The sequence below is a fragment of the Crassostrea angulata genome, chromosome 7 (assembly GCF_025612915.1).
Source record: "Crassostrea angulata isolate pt1a10 chromosome 7, ASM2561291v2, whole genome shotgun sequence".
In the NCBI taxonomy this organism is placed as follows: domain Eukaryota; kingdom Metazoa; phylum Mollusca; class Bivalvia; order Ostreida; family Ostreidae; genus Magallana; species Magallana angulata.
In genome coordinates this window covers 9175458-9197012 of record NC_069117.1, presented here as the reverse complement: position 1 = coordinate 9197012, position 21555 = coordinate 9175458, and the positions used below count along the sequence as shown (strand labels likewise).

Sequence of the window (21555 nt, the reverse complement as noted above, 5' to 3'; positions counted from 1 at the left end):
ATTTCAGTTCGCGGGAAAACAAATCATTTTCGCATTCATACGTCACACGAGAAAAGTTAAACTAAAACATCACTTTATGTATACGTTTATATACGAATATTTCTTCATACCATGTTTAATGTTTATGATTAGGTAACATATGGTGCCATGAAATAAGTTTGAAAATGTTTTTCAGTATAATTTTAACAAAAGACATCAAATATCCATTTTAGCTCACCTGATCTGAAAGCTGAAGTGAGCTTTTTTTTAATCAAAATTTGTCCATTGTCTGTCGTCGTTGGCGTAAACATTTAACATCTTCATCTTCTTTCCCAGAACCCTGGAACTTTCAACCAAACTTTGCACAAAGCATCACTGAGCGAAGGAAATTCAAGTTTATTGAAATGAATGACCACACCATCTAATATGTTTTACGGTGCAACCGTTGGGGCGAGCACAGCAATGAATTATAATAAATTAATAAAATAAAATTAACAACGTGAAAGGACTAGATAGGATATATATAGTAGAAATGCCCCCAATTTTTCTATAAAATATACTGCACGTACATTAACAAATATCATATTTTTTATAAAGTTGATAACAAGCACAAACTATAGTAACTGTTTGATTTCTTCACAAGTGTTGGTAAAATAAAATTAAATGGATAGAATACATGCCTATTTCTGAAAAACACCAAGAAAACCACTATTTTCAACTTTCTTGCGTTCTAAAAAATATGAGCGACTAAGAATACCACAACAAAATTTCGTCTGTAGTAAGCAATAGATATGTACTTTCTATGCTTAAATTTTTGTCGTGGTATTCTTAGTCGCTCATGTTCAAATATCGAAAATTCGGAGAAAAAATCATGTGAAAAATTATAATAATCAGTCTGAATCGATCGGCTTAATTTTTTCCGGAAACAAACATATTGTGACGGTGAAGCTGAACTTGCAGAAGTTTGGTAAGTGCACATTATTTTATGTAGTTACATATGTGTATTTTCACAAAATTATCAGCAATGTTACTTTTCATTTTGATTTTATTTAGTTTTTATCCTTTAAATATGAATTTTAATGTGAACAACAAAGTATCCAGATTGACGCTGCTTACGTAGCGTTCCTGCAGCACTGCTGCCGACTGCTTGAAATGACTACATACCATATCCTTATAAAAAGTTAAAATTTACTAATTTAGAACAAATATTATTAAAAATGTTCATATGTATTAAAATAGAATGTGTTTTATTATTTTTTTTTATGAAAAAAGTGGTGTAAACAAACGCATTCGTTTTTACAGACGACGATTGTCGCCTGATGTCACTATAGAAGCTATAATAGTAGCCTATGTACAGTGAAATTGTGCACAGAAGCCGTGTAGTACTTAGAAGCTCAAAGTAATGTAAGTACTGGTTGATTTTTGTTAATCCTTTTAACATTTTACAATGCTAAATCACGATTGTATTGCTGAAAACCAAATTCGTCTTCAAACCCCTCGAAATCCATTTTTAGAATGTGGAAAGCCCCCAACTTTGTTGACAGTACATAATCAAAGTACTGAAAGTACTGAAAAGCAGATGTTGATTGTATTTGCATTAAGGTGGAATATTACACTGAAACATTACCATATGGATCGTTTAAGTATCAAATATAAAACAAGATTTTGTTGTTCAAAGAAGAATATATGCTCTTAAAATTATTTTATACAATATTTTTTTTGTATTTCTAAAAATGTAGAAATATGTTTGTTTCAATAATATCAAATAAATTAATTATACATTTCATTCTTTATTAAAAATTATTTATGAAAATAATTTAAACATTCATATTTTTCAAACCTATATGAATAAAAAATTGCAGTAGTTGGCCATAAGTATGTTCCCAAAATGGCAGCCGTAACATTTTTTTTTTCTGTAAGGTACATTTCAAAAGGAAATAAAGCATATTTTTCTTTGATGGCCAGATTTAAAAAATGTGTCCTATGATTCTCCGACTTTTTTTCTTCTTTTGCCGATCGAGTTTATTTTTGGAGTTATTTCCCTTTGGTAAACATTTATCGTCTGCACAACAACAACAACGACAAAAACGTATGGGAAGACAAAAACAAGTCGTATTACAGATGTCAGATTTGGTATTTATGCATAAATACTGGAAAGATCAACGGAATAAACAGCCGAAACTGTTATGTAAAGTTTAAAAATACGGAAGACCGGAATAATGGTAAAATCGTAACTCGATCTGAAAGTTGTAAGATTAGGTAACCACGAGATGACTGAATCCGATTTCAAAGTCCCCAGAACCAACCAAAAACATGCTTTCAAAAATCAAACAGCTTGATTTACAGCAAGACCAAAGTATAATGTGATGAATAAAACTGTAGGTAGACTGCTTCTCATCAGTAATTGTTCGTCACTTCACAAATCGCCAATAGTTTGTTAGAAAAAGATAACCAGACTTCAGGGCCCAGTTAAACAGAGCTGAATAACATCATTACAATACATACTGTTCAGACATTAATATCTTTGAAATTATGTGAAAAATGCTAATTATACGGTTACAAAAGTCTAAAAACGAAATCCGAATTTTCCGTGACCTAGAAAAAGTTGTAGTTGACATTTCGAGTAGTCTCACTTTATATTGATTTCGAGCCTTTACATCGGGAAACGAGGAAAATTGCAAGAATATTTCATATCCTAGGATATAATACAAAGTAATATATATATGTTTGCCTAGTCATTTTACTTTGTTGTTAAAAGTAGTTAGTCAAAAAACTTCAGGCGATGACGAGATCTACGTTAACGTCGACCATTTTGGGAACATACTTATGGCCAACTATAGTACCTCATTTGGATTTTTAAAAATGCTTTGTTAAATTGTATCAATCATTATGGTTGAACATCATCATAGCACAGGGGTAAGGTATTGAGCTTGTAAACAGATGTAGTGATTGAGTCAGTGACCTTGAGAAGAATAGTGTCTTAATCAAATTATTAAGACAATTTAATCAATTAAATTGAATCAAAATTGTGAAACCTTAGAAATATTGCTTATGAATGCATTTCATGGCATATGTTTAAGAAATGTGTTTTGTATTGTTGATTTTTTTTTCAGATCATGAATCTTCATTGTATGTGCTAGCTTGTGTAGATCTGCTTCATGAAAATTGGACTCAATTCAGATGAAAATGTAAAGTAAATGGCCATGAAAGAATATTACATATAACAGAATTTTTGTGAGCAGGCATATACTGTAAACCAACTTTTATTTGTATGCGAGAAATTTTTGCAAGGGCTTTGTCACCTCGAATATATCTCACCATGAACCAGTCTTTGGCGTATGATTGTAATAACAAAACGTACGTGGATTAAGCTTGCGAAATAAAGTCGTCGCGAATAAATGGTAGTTTACAGTATGTATATAGCATATATTTTTAAAAGTGTGTTGTTCAAAGTTGATTTTTTTCTTTCAGATAATGAAACATTATTACAGTGCACATATGTACATGTAATTGTGATATGTATTTGCTAATGTACATGAATGTACCATACATTCTGTTGATAGTACGATAAATTATGTTGATTATTTAATTTACATGTAGCCTGTTGTGAAGAATTCTTTGATGTGTACATACAACATGTGTACATGTACAATCACAATGTTGTTGACTATAATATGATTTCTTGAAACCATTACTTTAATATGAATACTATATGTTATGTGTGCTTGCTTAAGCCATTATATGTGAAGTATAATGGACGATACTAATTTTTACATGTGTTTCATTTATGTTTGTTAATACTTAAGGGAGATATGTATTATTCTTTGTTACATGTACAGGTACCAATCATTGGATTTGAATAAAATCGATAATACTATTTTGTACATTATCTTCTCTCTTTCTGTGAACACATATATTCTGGAATGTGTACCTAGGAAACATGCACATTTCAATATGTAGAAAAAAATAAGGAGAAAAATAACTGCAATGTTAAATACTATGTACCTTTTTTACTTGTGCATGCTGTTTGTATTTGGGCTAGAAATATTATTTAATTGGTTACCGAAAAAAGTCATTGAATAAATGAATTTCTGAATTTAAATTACGTTTTTCTTTTGATGTGTTAATGTTATTAATAGTTTTAAAAGTTTTAAAAAGAAAGATGATAAATACGTAATTTATTGTAACTACCATATAAGTAAAAGGACAAGGTGTTTCCTTTATCTATTCAATAACAGAACCCTCACTCATATCTTTTGAATTGCATGATTCGACATGTATATGTATATCAAATGGTTACCAAGAAAATCCTCGATGTCGAGAACAAAGGTCAATGCTATGTTAAGCACAAACAACCTTATACATTTGCAGATCTATCTATATTCATATGGTTGCTATGGAATGTTTTTTGTGGTAACAGGAAACACAATGTCATTAACATTAATGTAAAAAAAATATGTTACATTATTTATTTAAAAGCTTTTAAAAGTTTTTTTTATTAACTTGTATACTTCTCAGAATGCAATCGGGCTTGAAATAGAAGTTATTTAGTTGGTTACTAAGGAAATCCATGGTTGCCATGGAAACGCTGAGTAAATAATTTTATGCATTTAATGCATTAATTCATGTTGATACTTCAATTAAATAAACTTATGCTAATCAAATAACAGTAACTTAGCATTTCCCAATTGAATGAAGAGGTTTTTTTCTTAATTTAGACCGAAACCATGGTCACATTTGTTTCGTTGCTAGGCAACTATACTGAAGGGTTACCAAGAAAAAAATCCTATCATGTTGATAACTGAGGTCAATACTATGCATGGTAGTAAAATAAACATATTTGCTAAGGGGGCCATAAATGGCCCTTATCCTATCTTGTTCTTTAATGCCAAAAAATAAAACATACCTATTTTTCAGTAAATTTTCATTATTCATAGTTTCATGATTTATTTTTCTTTTTGCTTGCAAAGATTTTTTGGATGAGGCTGCCATCCACCCACCCACCCCCTTTAAAAAAAGGCGCTGCTACGTATAACGTTACGTTTCAGGAAATTACCGTAATTATAGTAAATAAAATATTTGTGAGCATTCATCCAAATTAGTGCAATTTACAACTGTTCCTGTATCTGAAAAAATGTCCTTATTCGTCAGCTGTTCTTTATCTTAGCCTTTGCAAGATTTTAAGAGGATTTTGGTCATTTCAGCAGATTTACAATAACTTCAATTAGAGTTTCCCCTTATCAGTGCTTATTGTGACGTCAAAGCTGACGTTGGTTAAGTGTCGTCTTACTCTTTAAAACTCCCCTGAGAAATAAAAGTATGCGAAGTATACTGTTTTATTTACTTAAAAAGCATGATGTTCTTAAAATTACACATCTTATAAGCTTTTCAAAGGTATTACTTTGATTCTCGGGAGAACGTGATGTTGGAACGTGAGGTTGGAAACCATTGGTACTATGAATTGTGGGTCAAAATTTACTGACTCCGAAAAAATATATCGGATCAATGTGTAAACGTTTGTGACGTCACACGATTATTTTTGATTGAAAGTGTACTGAGGTGAACTTTAGAGGTAACATTGACTGTATGTCGCTTACATCGTTATTGTTTTTACTGTCTAAATTTGTCTTGCTGATTCTCGTGAGAGTGTGAAGTGATAAAAATTGCCATGATTACAGGGAACTACTGGGACGATTAAAACGATGCATTACTGGTCCGATTTACTGACGCCAAAAAAATCCGTTGAATGAATGTGCAACTAGTCCGAATTTTCTATTCACACACGCCTTGCCGGTAGAGCTTGCTTCGCGCCGGCGCTGCGCGCCGGCGAGCTGCGCTCGCTATAAAGGGGAGATAATTCAGAATTATTTAAAATTTGTTGATATTTTCTAAAAATCTTCTAAAACCAATTTTAGGCCAGACAAGAGGCCAATTGGCCTTAACGGTCACCTGAGTAGCATATATCCCATACACAAACTTGTCATGGAGTCTCATATACGCATCTAATTAATTAGGTTTCATACTGGAGTAGAAAAATTATAAATTTGTAATGACGACCACATTTCAAAAAGAACTGTGAAACCTATTATTTTGGTGAAAAACTAAAAGATCTGGTCTACAAAATCATGAATTCAGTTTTCCTTTCAGGTGTGTGGGAGTTTTAACGTTATATGCATTAACATCTATACATCCTATTTGGCCCTGCCCTAGAGTCAAAACCCATCCTTGAGGGGACATGAAAATTAAAATTTCAGTAGAGGACTTCCTGGTAAACATAATTATTAGTCAGTTTTTTTATACAGATGTGTGAGAATAGAGAAGAAAATTTTTAAACATTATATGCATTAACACTATATTGCGATATTGCCCCCCCCCCCCCTTTTCATGTTCTGAACCCCTGACCCAAGGACCATGAATTTCACAATTTAGGTAAAGGAGATTGTGGATATCATAACCATGTATTTATTTTTTTGCCCACATGTGTGGGAGTAGAGAAGAAGATTTTTTAAGATTTAAAACATTTTTACTATATGGCCATATTGGCCCAACCCTAGAGCCTGAACACCTAACAAAGGGGCATGAATTTCACAATTTTAGTAGAGGCCCTCATGGACATCATAACCATGTATTCAGTTTTTTGCTCACATGTGTGGGAGTAGAGAAGAAGATTTTTTAAGATTTAAAAAAGTTTTACTATATGGCCATATTGGCCCCACCCTAGAGCCTGAACACCTAATAAAGTGGTCATGAATTTCACAATTTTGGTAGAGGGCCTCATGGACATCATAACAATGCATTTAATTTTTAACAAATATATATGGGAGTAGAGAAGAAGATTTTCTAAGATTTAATACATTTTTACTATTTGGCCATATTGGCCCCACCCTAGAGCCTGAACCCCTGACCCAGGGGTCATGAATTTCACAATTTTGGTAGAGGGCTTCATGGACATCATAATCATGCATTTAGTTTTTAACAAATATATATGGGGGTAGAGAAGAAGATTTTCTAAGATTTAATACATTTTTACAATTTGGCCATATTGGCCCCACCCTAGAGCCTGAACCCCTGACCATGGGGTCATGAATTTCACAATTTAGGTTGAGGGCTTCATGGACATCATTATCATGCATTTAGTTTTTGACAAATATATATGATAGTAGAGAAGAAGATTTTCTAAGATTTAATACATTTTTACGATTTGGCCATATTGGCCCCACCCTAGAGCCTGAACCCCTGACCCAGGGGTCATAAATTTCACAATTTAGGTTAAGGGCTTCATGGACATCATAATCATGCATTTAGTTTTTGACCAATGTATATGGTAGTAGAGAAGAAGATTTTCTAAGATTTAATACATTTTTACTATATGGCCACATTGGCCCCACCCTAGAGTCAGAACCCCTGACCCAGGGGCCATAAATTTCACAATTTTGGTAGAGGGCTTCATGGACAACATAACCATGCATTTAGTTTTTTCCTCACATGCGTGGGAGTAGAGAAGAAGATTTTTGAAAATTTGGCTTTTTTTTGCATATTTGGCCCCGCCCGTGGCACCCTAGGGGTGGTAGAGCCATGAATTTCACAATTTAGATTCTTCTTACCATAGAGATGCTTCACACCAAAAATGGTAACGATTGGCCTGGTAGTTTTCAAGAAGAAGTTAAAAATGTAAAATTGTTTACGCACGACGCACAGACGCACGACGACGGACGAAGACCAATTGCAATAGGTCACCTGAGTGACTCAGGTGACCTAAAAAGCTTTAACTTGTATGAAAGCATCTTCAGGTAGGTAGTGTAGATTCAAGTTTCATCAAATCATGGTCCCTAGGGGTATGTTAGGGCAACAATGGGGGGATGGATTTTTACATAGGAGTAATAGGGAAAAACTTTAAAAATCTTCTTTTTAAAAACTATTAGGCCAGAAAAGCTGTAACGTGAATGGAAGCATTCTCAGGTAGTGTATATTAAAAGAAGGAAGAATTTAAAAGACATCTACAGCATTATTTATCAAAAAGGAGGATATAAGATAAGCAGTTAACATGTCATGCAGCATAACTTCTTATAGATGACGGTCTTGGTTTATGTTCGTGTGTCGTGATTTTGATTTTCTAAAAAAAAAAACCCACTGATTTTATCGTTCTTATTCTACTTGTAACTTATTACCCATACATGTAACTGTTCTTTTTCAGCACATTGAGATTTTAATGTTGATGAAAGAGCATTATGTTCGATAGATTAAACATTAATTTATTGTTCAAATTTCATCACAATGTAATATGTTTATTTCGTATTTCCGTTCTGTGCATCAGCAAGCTAAATGCATTTCTAAAGTTTAACAATTTTCATAAGAGTAAAATCCAAATATTCATTTAAAGTTGGTTGATATCAACAACTTGTACAAAGCACATTGTTTTTGTCAAGTGTATAACCTATTCAAGTGATTAAATTTATAATACATTTGCCGTTTCCGTTCCGAGTTTTAGCAACACCCTTCCTAAACTTGTTGGCCCACTCTTCAGACTTTATATGCAACATGTCATGTATGTAAGGACACTTTCTACATGCCTTAAAACAAAAAACCAGCCAAAACAGTTTTAACACATCCAATTTTGTTATCTTTTAGTAAACTCACTGATTCAAAATAAAATTTATTGCGTTTTAGGTTCAGAGAAAAACATCTGTATACAGTACAAAATGTATATAAATGATAATAAAAAATATAAGTTTATACGAATACGTGTATATAATAATAGAGAAATATATATGTATAAACGCGCTTATGCTTTAGAATGTTTTACAATTTCGTGTCCGTCGCCAAATTATCGTAAGCTCCATTGCCTTCGGGCGATTCCACTGTTTTTGTGGGAATCTCATACATCACTGGCCCTGCCCCGTTGTCCTCGTGGGTCATGTTGAACATGTTGGCCTTTTCGTCTTCATCCTCCCTATATCTGAACTTCCACACTCCACAGCTACCTAGGAAGGGTACCAGAAACACCACAGTGGCCACAACCGCCACAATCACGTTATACTCGTACTCGTCAAGGAACCTGGTGTACTTGGGTCCGCGGACGTTGGCGCCTCGGATCAGCGTGATTCTGACATTTGAGTTTTGGAGTGTGCATTTATAAATACCGTTGTTGGTATTATTTACCTTGTTGACGGTTAGCTTCAAGTTCAAGTAATTATCGACATCCTCTAACTTGTAGTTCTTGTTTGAACTCATTATTTCTGATCCACTGGGGGTGTACCATTTAACAGATCCGGTGGTACCAGTTGTGTTGATATTCAAGTTAGGTTCATTGCAGTATAGGGTGACCGCAGAATTTTCTTCTACACTTTCCGCCCAATGGAAGATTTCAGGGTACTGCTCTGCACTTGCAGAGGACAAAAATATACCGACAGACAGCAGAGATAACAACTTCATTGTGATTGTACAAAACCTGGAATTGAAGATAATTATTTGAATGATAAGGATATGCGTAACGTCAGGAATAATAGCATCCAACATTTTTGCCTACTGACTGTACTCTATTAGATACGATATTCCAAGTTGTCTTTTAGAATCATATTCACGTAAGCACTCTCTTTCATTAAAGATATTTATAAAGCGTGCAATATACATTCGTGTCTTTTAGGTTACATGGTTTTATCCGGACTTTGCTAAAAAGAATGTCCTCGCCGTAAGCAGACGAATTTAAAAATGCATAGAAGAAAACTGAAAGAAACATTATGTTTAGTTGACTTTCTGTTGGGACAATGGAAAAACATATTGCACTAATGGTAGACTGTCATTGATAATCGAAACAACGTCGGTAAAACAAAAAAAAATTCCTAATTTCTTCACGCACTGAAAACATTTTGGCCACTACGAACATTTCTATTTAAACTCGTAGTGGTAACATCAATGTTGTCCCATCAATAACAAAAATTGTTATAACACTATTGATTGGATTGAAAACAAAAATGTTTTCAACATTGTTGGTTGATAACATTGTTGATACGAGTGACATACATGTATGCCATAGACAACTAAACCCGGCTAATATCATTTTGTGCTCTGTATCTTCACTGATAAAAAAAAAATTTAGGAAGAAATTAACATATTTAGCAAGCGATGAAAGCAAACTTGTTTGTTATTGAGATATGGCTAACAAAGCTTCTAAATAACTTTCTATATTATCTTTAAAATACATTACAATATAAATATTATCAAACATATTTTAAAAAAACATTATTTTCATCGGGACGATATTTATTTATTATCAAAACCTCAGGTCATACTAGGTACACCAATTTTTTTTTTGTAAGTTGCTTGTACATAATCGAAGTCAAATATTGTCATATTTTGCTTCCCTTTTAATGATTTAGAAAATGCTTACAACAAAAATTGACTTTTTATGGAATACTGCGTGGCGAAATCAAAACTAGAGAAGATCGGAAAATGAAAAGTCCTCTTTTACCCTGATATATTAATGAATCACAAACCAATCTACTTCTGCGTTTAAGTGGTAGGTGTTTTGCCAACGGTTATAATAGATATTAACTGCTATCGTGCATTTAACACCAGTTCTCAATTTTAAGATAAAAATTTAGGTTTTGTTGAGTTTAGGGGAAATACTATTAACTCTATATTCTTGTTGGTTAAACTGGAATTTTATCATCACAAAATATCATCTTTCTACAACAAGGCTCATTGATGACTCAATTGGTTACAAAATTGGCTTTTTTCATTATCAGAAGCCAAATGTAATTTCTTTAAAAAATCGTTTGCATTTTGGAAAAAGCGGTAACAGGTCCGTTGGGGGAGATTTCTAGAGAGAATAAACATGTGGAGATTTGAACAATGATCACTAGACTTTATTACATTAAAACTGAAAGAATACAGAATTTTAGTTAAAACAATAACAAAACTTGCTTTAACACTGCATGTGACAGTTATTCACAACAAATAAATGAATACTAATATCGCATTTAAACACTCGCCATTTAACGTCCCCTTACCAGTTTGTCAGTCTTATTCCAACAAAATTTGGACAAGTATACAATGTACATAAAAAAAACCAAATCCCAGTAATTTGAATGTTAAATGGACCCGGTTAATAATGGCTCGGGAAAACTCCAGAATTCCTTGAAGATGCGTTTCTATCTTAAACTGGTTTAAAAATCGTCGAGGCAATTTTATTTGGGGTTACCGACAAGGATTTTATGTGTTCCATTTTCATGTGAATGTTCTGGGTCACATACTTTCTTTGAAGCCTTCATTTTTTTTTTAGAGAGTATAAGCTGATCCGGTATGTAAAGTTTTGGCTAAAATTATCGTCTGTGAATCGTCTGGAACACTGAACTGTGTTATTTAGGCTTACTGCCTTTTTAGCATATTTTCGTTTATCAAATAAAATCTGTTAGTTTGTAGAATTGAAAATAATTTTTTTAAATAAAATCATAGCGATGGATATAAGCTTAATTGAGAGGTTTTGTTTTCCGTGACACCTTGTTTTTTTTATGAACAAGTACAATGGAAATAAAGGATGAACACAGAATATCTTCTGTTGTTATAAACAAGCCTAAAGTTTTAGGTGTGTCATCTATGTGTAGGACTGACTTGATAAATTTATTCTTTTCCGTAGTCCAGTGAGTCAGACCGTATTCATAGATTGTCGTTCTGTTCGCCTGTTCAGATTAACTAAACAACACTGTATTCCGCTCCTTGTAGCATTTAAATCATTTGGCCGCCGTATTTGGCTATCGGGGCCATTGATAGATGCTGATTTAAAGAAATCTGATACGTTTTTGAATTTTCACAAACAGACACCTTTTATACAAGTTTTCTGCTGACTGTATTCAAATCAATGGTGCGTGCACACCTATGTTAGTTTATTCAAGAGACACTTTGACAAACATGTACGTCCAATATGAATGCTAAATTTAGTACGTACACCTTATATTTCACTTTGAGGTACAGTTATCGATTTTGTATATGGAAAGCATAACTTAAAAAATCGCAAAAATGTTAATAACGCGCATTGCAATATATAGAAGAGTTAATATCAGCTTTTTTGTTCAGTATCTTTCGACAGATGTTTAAAAAATCTTACCTTCCTAAAACCGCTCCGTGCCTTCACTGAATAAACATTGATTTCAATGGAAGGTGTCGATTCTTTTCCCGGTGAATTCGGAGATTTACGATCGTCTTGAACAGAATGGGATAGGACTCGATAGTTAACGACCGTTTCGCTACGGTTACCTGTTTTAATAGCTAAACCTGCAAGTCAAATGTTACCTGCGCGGCATGCCACTTTGAATTGATTGTTTACGAAGTTTTATTTATTCACAGCGCAGTTCCTATGCCTGTCTGTCCTTGAAGCTTATGTTTTTTTAATATACGTTTCTTGACGAATATCCACTGCAGGCGCGGGAAATTACAAATTATAACTTCGGGAACATCATTTTTTGATAAGTACATACTTTTGAGGGAAAAAACCCAATAAAATTCAGGATAAAATATTTTTATTCCTTTTCTGGATAACATCGTACCACAGTTAGTGAAAGCTGCTTGGTCCGATTTTTTGGCTATTGTAGTATCAAATAATTGATTTTTTTTTACAAACTTAAAAACCATTTATCTTAGAAAGTTATATAATTTTACCTATTTACACCAGCAGAATCGGTCTCCTTTCAAAGATAGAATTATTCAAAGAAAAAAAAATGAATTCTGTATGGAACACAAAAAATGCATCATAATTCAAAAAGGGAATCGTTTTGTTTCGTCTTCCGGTTGATTAAAATCATTTAACCCGCATATTACACATCGATTGTAAACAAAAAACATAAAAAAGACTAGTGTAAAGATGTACAATGCTGTAGTTTAAAATTTACAAACTTTTTACTCGGGTTTCCAAAGAAAAAAAAATTCGGTTATTCAGATGTTGAAAATGGAGGGCGGGCGGACGGTTGCCTTAAGGGTACCCTTGTTATAGGTAGTGTTCATCAATTCAAGGTTGACAAATCAATGATGCATTTTTGTTTTCCTCTACTTATAACGAATGACGTCGGTGCAAAACTTAATGAGGAGTACCCTACCCTTTTATTCAAATTTTTCATTGTTTAACATTTCGTTATTGAAATATAACTGAACTGACCGAGATAACGGCTGCAGTGTGCCTTTTATTATTCCAATATTTGTTAACCTTCGTTTTAAGGTTTTAAAGTTTATACGAAATCGTAATTAGCAGCGAAAGCTACTGATCAACAGTAATAAATCCAACGGACTTATACACTTTATTTCTTTTAAGATTCTTAAAAAATACCCCACATGGACGTTTTATTATACGATTCGAAAATGCCTTTATTTTAATTACGTTGGCCTTTTACAGATGAATTTACGTAAGTTGTTTTCTTTTCACGGGCCTTTTGCCTTTTTTTTTTAAATTTTTCCCCGGACCTTAGCCTGGCCTGTGATAGGAGCCGTATTTGATTGGTTCGATACATTTCTCGTGGTCGGTCTCTCGGAAATTTCATCCAGCTCATCTTCAGAATCAAAAAGTTGCTTCTCTTCCGAACATGAATGGGATAAATTTTTTGGTATTGTTAAACACTTAACAAGCAAACTCAAGGTTAGAACTCGGTACATACAAACAACTCGGGTTTAAATACTTTTTATTTATAAACTTTAAAACACGGTCTTAGTGCGACACGGTAATATCGGATTTGTAACAGATGCTTCGATAAGGGTTTCATTTTCCCTCACTGAGCCTCTAATCTTACTCAGATTTAAATTGAATTTTTAAAAACTAAATTATGACAAGTTTATAAAATAATTATGTCATATATATTAAATGTTATAGGGAGAAAAAAAACCTCGAAATTATATAATTACAATAACTTGAATTTATTCATATATACTACTCAATAAATCATTATATATATATATATATATATATATATATATATATATATATATATATATATATATATATATATATATATATATATTGAATCTTTGTGTTCGTCGAACTGCAGAAATAACATCTTCGTTTATTATCAGAATTTCCGCAAGAGTCCACAATTAATTGAATAGATTTGCTACCCGGACACATTTTCTGTGAAGCCTTTTAAAGCGTTGGACATGTCGGCAGTAATTCCTATTCATGGTCCTTAAAGGGACTTGAACACAATTTGAGCTCAAAATTCAAAATTTTATTTTTCCAATTTTAATGTTTAGAATGGTTAATTTGGGTACTTTTAATGATTTGTCAAAATTTGAAAGTCAAATATTGAGGTATAAGCAAGATACAGCTCGAGCTTTGATATGGTTTACATACCGGTGGTATAAGTCTCAATCAAATAATGCTTTTTCTGCTTATCATATCATCTATAAACACATTGGATCAGTTTACCTTATTTGTCAGGAGTCATTTGGTCAAAGAAATGGTAATTCCATACTTTACATTATTTGTAAACAAATATAAGACTCGAGCTTTGTTTACATCATGATGATTTCTTACCTCTGTATCTCTCTTATAACTTGACTTCCAACATTTAAATTTTGGTTAATCATTCAAAATGAGCAAGTAAACCATTTTATACCAAAAAAAAAAAGAAAGAAAAAAAAATGTTCTAAAATCGTGTCCAAGTCCCTTTAAGAAACAGGGTTGAATTGTTCTTTTTTGTAATTTTTGGTGATAAGTCTGCGCTGATCTTAAAGGCGTTCTTTCATATGCGGAGATAATTTTAACGGGTTGATACATGTTGTATTAGTTCATGGTTTGGAACAACAAAGTATTTTGGCGTTTGTGTAGCTCTGCAGATTTTGTTGTAGAATGTTTAAAGTGTCCGACTAGTTTTCAGCATTGTGAAAGTAATCTGGAAAGTGTTCGAGTTTCTAGTGCTGGCTTTCAATACAGTTGTAATGTGTGACCAAAAAAGCAAAAATCACTCCTTTCGGTCAAAGAGCACCCGCGCATTCCATATTACGTGTATCTTTATGAACACAAACTTCGACCTTGCTGATTAGATGAAATTCATTCTAGTTTACACCCATATGACTCTCGGCCACTTGAAATATTGTGTTTGAATGAGGACTGCAATACTCAACATGTGATATGACTATAAAATCATCCTGTTAGAAAAGGGACTAATGATTATAAACATAAGAATATCCAGGGGGAAAATGGATTTTATTTTTACAGGATCTACATGTATTATTGTACATTGTCCAGATTGTTTGTATTATGACTTCATTTAGCTGATTTTATCATACCCATTGTTCATCAGGTGAGCGATGTGGCCCATGGGCCTCTTGTTATTCCATTCCTCTACAAAATTAAGTCAAGATTGGTCAGTTAGTTCCCTGGGAGAAGCTTATACATTGATGGTAATACATTGGAAAATTAAATTTCCGAACCGGCGTATTTTCACTCAGATGTGTTCTCACGTGTTCATAACGTCGAAGTCAAAACTGTAGATAAGCATCGATTAGATGAAAAAGATTCGAGGTTTTCCGTGTAAAAGGTATTCCAAAAAGGGGCGAGAACAGGTGGAATAAACGATGATGACACATGCATGTTATGAAGGCGCATGCCTTAGTTCATATTTGGGGTTGAAAAACCATTTATTTTATTCTATGTATTAATAAATGCCATAATTATCCTTTTTGTGAGAAATTAATATCATATCAGTTATTGCAAATTATTGTCACGAATGGTCCGCAATAAACATGGCCGGAAAGTAAAAATGGGGGAAAATCCACTATATAGTAGGCTTTCCGTGGGGGTAATCTGGCTATAAAAAGGGGGAAAGCCCACTATATAGTCAGCTTTCCGTGGGGGAAAAACTGCTATATAGCCCTTTTTCCGGGGGAAAGAACTGCTATATAGCCATTTTCCGGGGGGAAAGATGGCTAGGGGGAAAAGGCACTATATAACACCGGTATTATGAATTCCAGGGATGCTATAGATATTTCAACAGAGATCATTTTTAAATGATACTGGAGAAATACATGCTGTTTTGTGAATTAAAAATCTATCCTATATGTATAAGGCAAACAATAATTTTAATGAATGTTATTTACTGGTATTTTCTTAACTGGGTTTCACTGCAAATTCAAAAAACACAAAATAAATTTTCTGTGTTTACCCTAGATGTCAGCATGCAGTGATGGTTCAATACTGAACAATAAGAAGACTTAATATAAAAAGTGACACATGACTTCTTGTATTGTACCATGCAAACAAAATAATAGTTTTCTGAACCTGTACAGCAACACAAGTTGTAATTGCACACTGGTAGTCATAGAAATAATAAAATTTAAAATGATTGCAAATGCATTAACTACAATGGAAAAATAAGGTATCTAACAGTATTTTTAATATATATTTGCATTTCACGTGAAAAAACGTCGTTTACGCAAAATCTCCCCTTAGCCAAGTTGGTAAGGGGGAGATTCTCCCACATAGCAGCTTTCAAAGGTTAACAGGTATGAGATGTTGTTAAAGACAATAGGATTGAACATGAGTGGTATTTTCAAATGTTGCAAGATGCAGTTTTAAGAAACCCTTTTCCAGCAATGATCCATATTTTCGCACTCAGTGCAGCTTTGGACCAGCCCATAAGCTCCAACTACCTTTCAAACTATCTGCTGAGTTTGTGTCAGATTTTAATTCCAGGAAAGTTGTAGGTAGATTTGTATACATTTCAGAGTCGCCAATTAATACTATTATGTGAACTCAAAGGCGCTTTTGTCACACCTTTTTTGTAAGTTCCAAACCATTTTGTTCCATTAATCAATGCACATGTGCCAAGACAGATGCAATCATGTTGAGCGATCGTAAATGATGTATAGTGAGCCTGACTTTTGTTAGAAAGACCGTGAGGTTTTGAGCGAAAGCTTCAATGAAAGCGTGAATGATTGCAAACAAAACAGCAATGATCTGTTCAGGCAACATTTTAAAGTAATGAATCTGTGCATTATCTATCGAATCATTCTTTACACAAAGCACTTGAAGATGCCAATGACTTAATTACTTGTGACATACATTTTCCTACATTGACGAATTAATTTTGGCTGGGTTAAAAAAACCCAATGCGTACTTCGTCGTGCAAACCGCACAAAATCTTGGCAAACGGTCAAAAGGTCAACGAAGCGCATTTTCCGATGACGACAGAGCGGGAAACTCCTCTTCAGGGAGTACTCCAAAGACATATTTGATACGGACAGACAGCGGTGACCTTTAATCCGTAGTTTTAAAAATGTAGGCATGTTCCCCTTTCGAATTGTGTCGTCAAATCGCGTTCGTTTAGGGATATCTTTAATAGGAGTTGAAGAATAGAAACAGTTCGTAAAAGATTGAGCCGAGCAGAAAAAGGTAGGGGTTAGGTGATTGGGTGAATACTTGTCATTTTAAAGTAAAATTACCAGTGTTTAAATTCAATGATGAAATGAGGAAGTACGGTTAAAATAGGAGGTGGGTGTCATTTTAGAGTGTTTGGTTAATTTGCTGCGGGTCGCTGTGAGTTGGAAACAAGTTCAATTTGGACATATAAATGCCATGTAACTAAATGTATTTCCTGTGATTTTCTGTTAGTGCTTGAAATGAAATTTTAGATTATAAAAAGGATATGTCTGCAAGTTCGGTTAGCAGTAAGTTCTTTCATTAGATTTTTAAAATAATTATTAAAAAGATATATTTTATACGTTTTATCATCTAACATTAAGTTTTAAGGGGAAAGAATTGGTACTCTTTTCCCTATTGAGAGCCCCTTGTCACGTGACCTTTAAGGAGAAGTAGCTCCATAAGAAGGCTAGTATTATTAGGGCTTTTCGACTTTCGGTCGAAAAGACCTATTGTTATTCTGTTGTTTTATTAGGGTCTTCCGTCTTCAGCGGAAGACCCTTCTATTATTGTAATGTTTCTTTTTCAGGTTTTTTTTTTTCTTTTTCTTTTCTTTACAATTTTTGTGCAGAAGATTTCTCTGAGATGGGTGGTCCGATTTTTGTCAAATTTTCAGCATCGATCTATTATTATATAAACTTGATACGCTTTTTTTTATTTTGTAAAAATCACTTCCGGTTCGGACTTATCCGCCATTTTGTCATTTTTTAAAAAGTTCTTGTCCACGTATCTCCTCAAAAACGAGCAAAGATAGAAAGCTGAAATTTTCAGGAATGATAGAGGACATGAACGTCTAGCCTCACGAGGAAAATCATTGTCCGGAAATTCCGAGTACGGAAGCTAGCTGGGGTCAAAATATAGGACACGTTTTTGACGAAAACGTCTTGTCCACGCATCTCCTCAAAAACGTCCAAAGATAGAAAGCTGAAATTTTTAGGAATGATAGAGGACATGAACGTCTAGCCGCACGAGGAAAATCATTGTCTGGAAATTCCGAGTACGGAAGCTAGCTGGGGTCAAAATATAGGACACGTTTTTGACGAAAACGTCTTGTCCACGCATCTCCTCAAAAACGTCCAAAGATAAAAAGCTGACATTTTCAGGAATGATAGAGGACATGATCGTATAGCCTCCCGAGGAAAATCATTGTCCGGAAATTCCGAGTACGGAAGCTAGCCGGGGTCAAGATATAGAACACACTTTCGATGAGTTTTCATTGTCCACACATCTATTTGAAAGCGAGAAAAGATAGAAAGCTGAAAATTTCAGGAATGATAGAGGACATGATAGACTAGCATCACGAGAAAAATCATTGTCTGGAAATTCCGAGTAGGGAAGCTAAATTTTAAAACTCATATTAAATGTGTTATAATGACCTCAGACTAATTTTAAAACATAATATCTAAGTTGCATTTTAATTCTACGTCTAATAAAATCTTTTTCCAATTGATGGGATGAAATTTAAATTTTTTTGAAAATTTTAAATTTAATTAAATCGTTATAAAATGACCTCAGACTAATTTTAAAACATAATATCTAAGTTGCGCTTACAATTTTTTGTCCAATGAAATTTTTATCGAATTAATTGTATGAAATTTAACTTTTTTAAAAATTTAAAATTTAATTAAATCGTGTTAAAATGATCTCAGACTAATTTTAAAACATAATATCCAAGTTGCACTTACAATTCTGCGTCTGATGACATCTTTTTCGAATTGATTGGATAAATTATAAATTTTTAAAAAATTTTAAATTTAATTAAATCTTTATAAATTGACCTGAGACTAATTTTTAAATGTAATATTGAAGTTGTGCTGACAATTCTGCCTCTAATGACATCTTTCTCGAATTGATTGGATGATTTTTAAAAATTTTGAAAATTTTAAATTTAATTAAATCGTGTTTAAATGACTTCAGACTAATTTCAAAACATAATATTTAGGTTACGCTTACAATTTTAAGTGTGATGACATCTTTCTCGAATTGATTGGATGAATTTTAAATTTTTAAAAAAATTTAAACTCATTTAAATTGCATTAAAATGACCGCAGACTAATTTTAAAACATAATATCTAAGTTGCGCTTACAATTCTGCGTCTGATGACATCTTTCTCGAATAAATTGAATGAATTTTAAATTTTTAAAAATTTTTAAACTCACTTAAATCGCGTTAAAATGACCTCAGCCTAATTTTAAAACATGATATCTAAGATGTGCTTAGAATTTCGCGTCTAATGACATTTTTGTCGAAATGATTGGATGAGTTTTAAATTTTTAAAAAAATTTAAACTCATTTAAATTGCATTAAAATGACCTCAGACTAATTTTAAAACTTAATATCTAAGTTGCGCTTACAAATTTGCGTCTGATGACATCTTTCTTGAATAAATTGAATGAATTTTAAATTTTTTAAAAATTTTAAACTCATTTAAATCGCGTTAAAATGACTTCAGCCTAATTTTAAAACATGATATCTAAGTTGTGCTTAGAATTCTGCGTCTACTGACATCTTTGTCGAATTGATTGGATGATTTTTAAATTTTTTGAAAATTTTAAATTTAATCAAATCGTGTTTAAATGACATCAGACTAGTTCTTAAACATAATATCTAAGTTGCGCTTTGAATTCTGCGTCCAATGACATCTTTCTCGAATTGATGGGATGAATTTAAAAAAATTTAAAAAATTTAAATTTAATTAAATCGTGTTTAAATGAGATCATAAAAATTTTTGAACATGATATTTAAGTTGCGTTTTGAATTCTGCGTCTAATGATATCTTTGTCGAATTGATTGGATGATTTTAAATTTTTTGAAAATTTTAAATTTAATCAAATCGTGTTTTAATGACATCAGACTAATTTTTAAACATAATATCTAAGTTGCGCTTTGAATTCTGCGTCCAATGACATCTTTCTCGGATTGATTGGATGAATTTAAAATTTTTTAAAAAAATTAAATTTAATTAAATCGTGTTTAAATGACATCAGAATAATTTCCAAACATAATATCTAAGTTGCACTTACAATTCTGCGTCTAATGACATCTTTGTCGAAATGATTGGATGAATTTTAAATATTTTGAATTTTTTCTTATTTTTTTTTAAATCATGTGAAAATAAATTATTGGACGGAAGACCCACTCGTTGCTCGCAACGAGATCGAATCTAGTTATTATTATTATTATTAGGGCTTTTCGACTTTCGGTCGAAAAGACCTATTGTTATTCTGATGTTTTATTATTAGGGCTTTTCGACTTTCGGTCGAAAAGACCTATTGTTATTCTGATGTTTTATTATTATTATTAAGGTCTTCCGTTTCCAACGGAAGACCTTTCTATTATTGTGCGGGTTAAGATTATTCTTATTTTTCTTTTTTTTTTTTTCTTCCTAGACGCGAACTTTAAGGCTTCATATCGTGCTCATTTCTGAACGGTTTTTGCTCAAATTTTCAGGGCTAATGGACTTTACAAAACACTATCTTCATCAATTCATAAAAGTTAGAATTCCCTTTCCGTTAACGAGTTATTCCCCTTTTAAAATGTTTTAGGGCCTTTGGTTTCCAGACAAAGGCTCCGAGACTATGATAGCAGGGAATGGGAATCCAACGAATTTGAATAACAAAGACATTGAAGTTGTATACATCGGTTTTTGTTTTTGGATTACGTTCCTTATTTAGGAAAAGGTAGGGGGTCAAAAAACAGGATTCCAAAAAGTGCAAAAATTTAGACATATTTTCCATTATATCTTTTTAACGAAAAATATTTTGTTAAGACATGTAGAATAAAAGTTGTGCAGAATATCAAGGGCTTTCATGTGACACCAATAAAAAAGGGCTGGCCCCTTAAATTAAGGGCCAATAGCCTCTAAAAGTTTTTGCTTAATAACTCAAAAACGGTTAGGATTTTGATATGGATGTCACTGGAAAAGTTGTTTGTTGGGATCTCATAAAGGTCTTAACAATATTATTTTGTAAGTGATTTGTGTAGTATGAGTGTAAAAAGCTTCACATCTTAACATGTACCTGTTTTCATTTGACAAGTTAACGAAAGTCTGTGTGTGTACAACTGGCATAAAGTTGCCGCAGAAAGTATGCTGGTTTATACATTAGGCATTAATTTATAAGAATATTTTGGTTTTTTTGGAGTACATGCTTTTTTTTAGGAGTTTAAGTCATTGTTG

General features: G+C 32.8%; 1 protein-coding gene and 1 long non-coding RNA gene across 2 annotated transcripts; one reads left to right on the top strand and one right to left on the bottom strand.

Annotated features, from left to right (window-relative positions):
* The first annotated feature begins 560 nt into the window (after nt 1-560).
* LOC128156284 (uncharacterized) lies at nt 561-4081 on the top strand. The gene is made up of 3 exons (XR_008239696.1): nt 561-946; nt 1282-1383; nt 3093-4081. It is a non-coding gene; the product is annotated as an uncharacterized LOC128156284 (long non-coding RNA).
* A 4538-nt stretch (nt 4082-8619) lies between these two features.
* On the bottom strand, nt 8620-12353 carry LOC128156603 (uncharacterized). The gene is made up of 2 exons (XM_052818798.1): nt 12083-12353; nt 8620-9427 (listed from the first exon to the last, which is right to left on the bottom strand). The coding sequence occupies exon 2, from the start codon at nt 9409-9411 to the stop codon at nt 8779-8781; it is 633 nt and encodes a 210-aa protein (XP_052674758.1). The 5' UTR covers nt 9412-9427; nt 12083-12353; the 3' UTR covers nt 8620-8778.
* Between the last annotated feature and the right edge of the window lie 9202 nt (nt 12354-21555).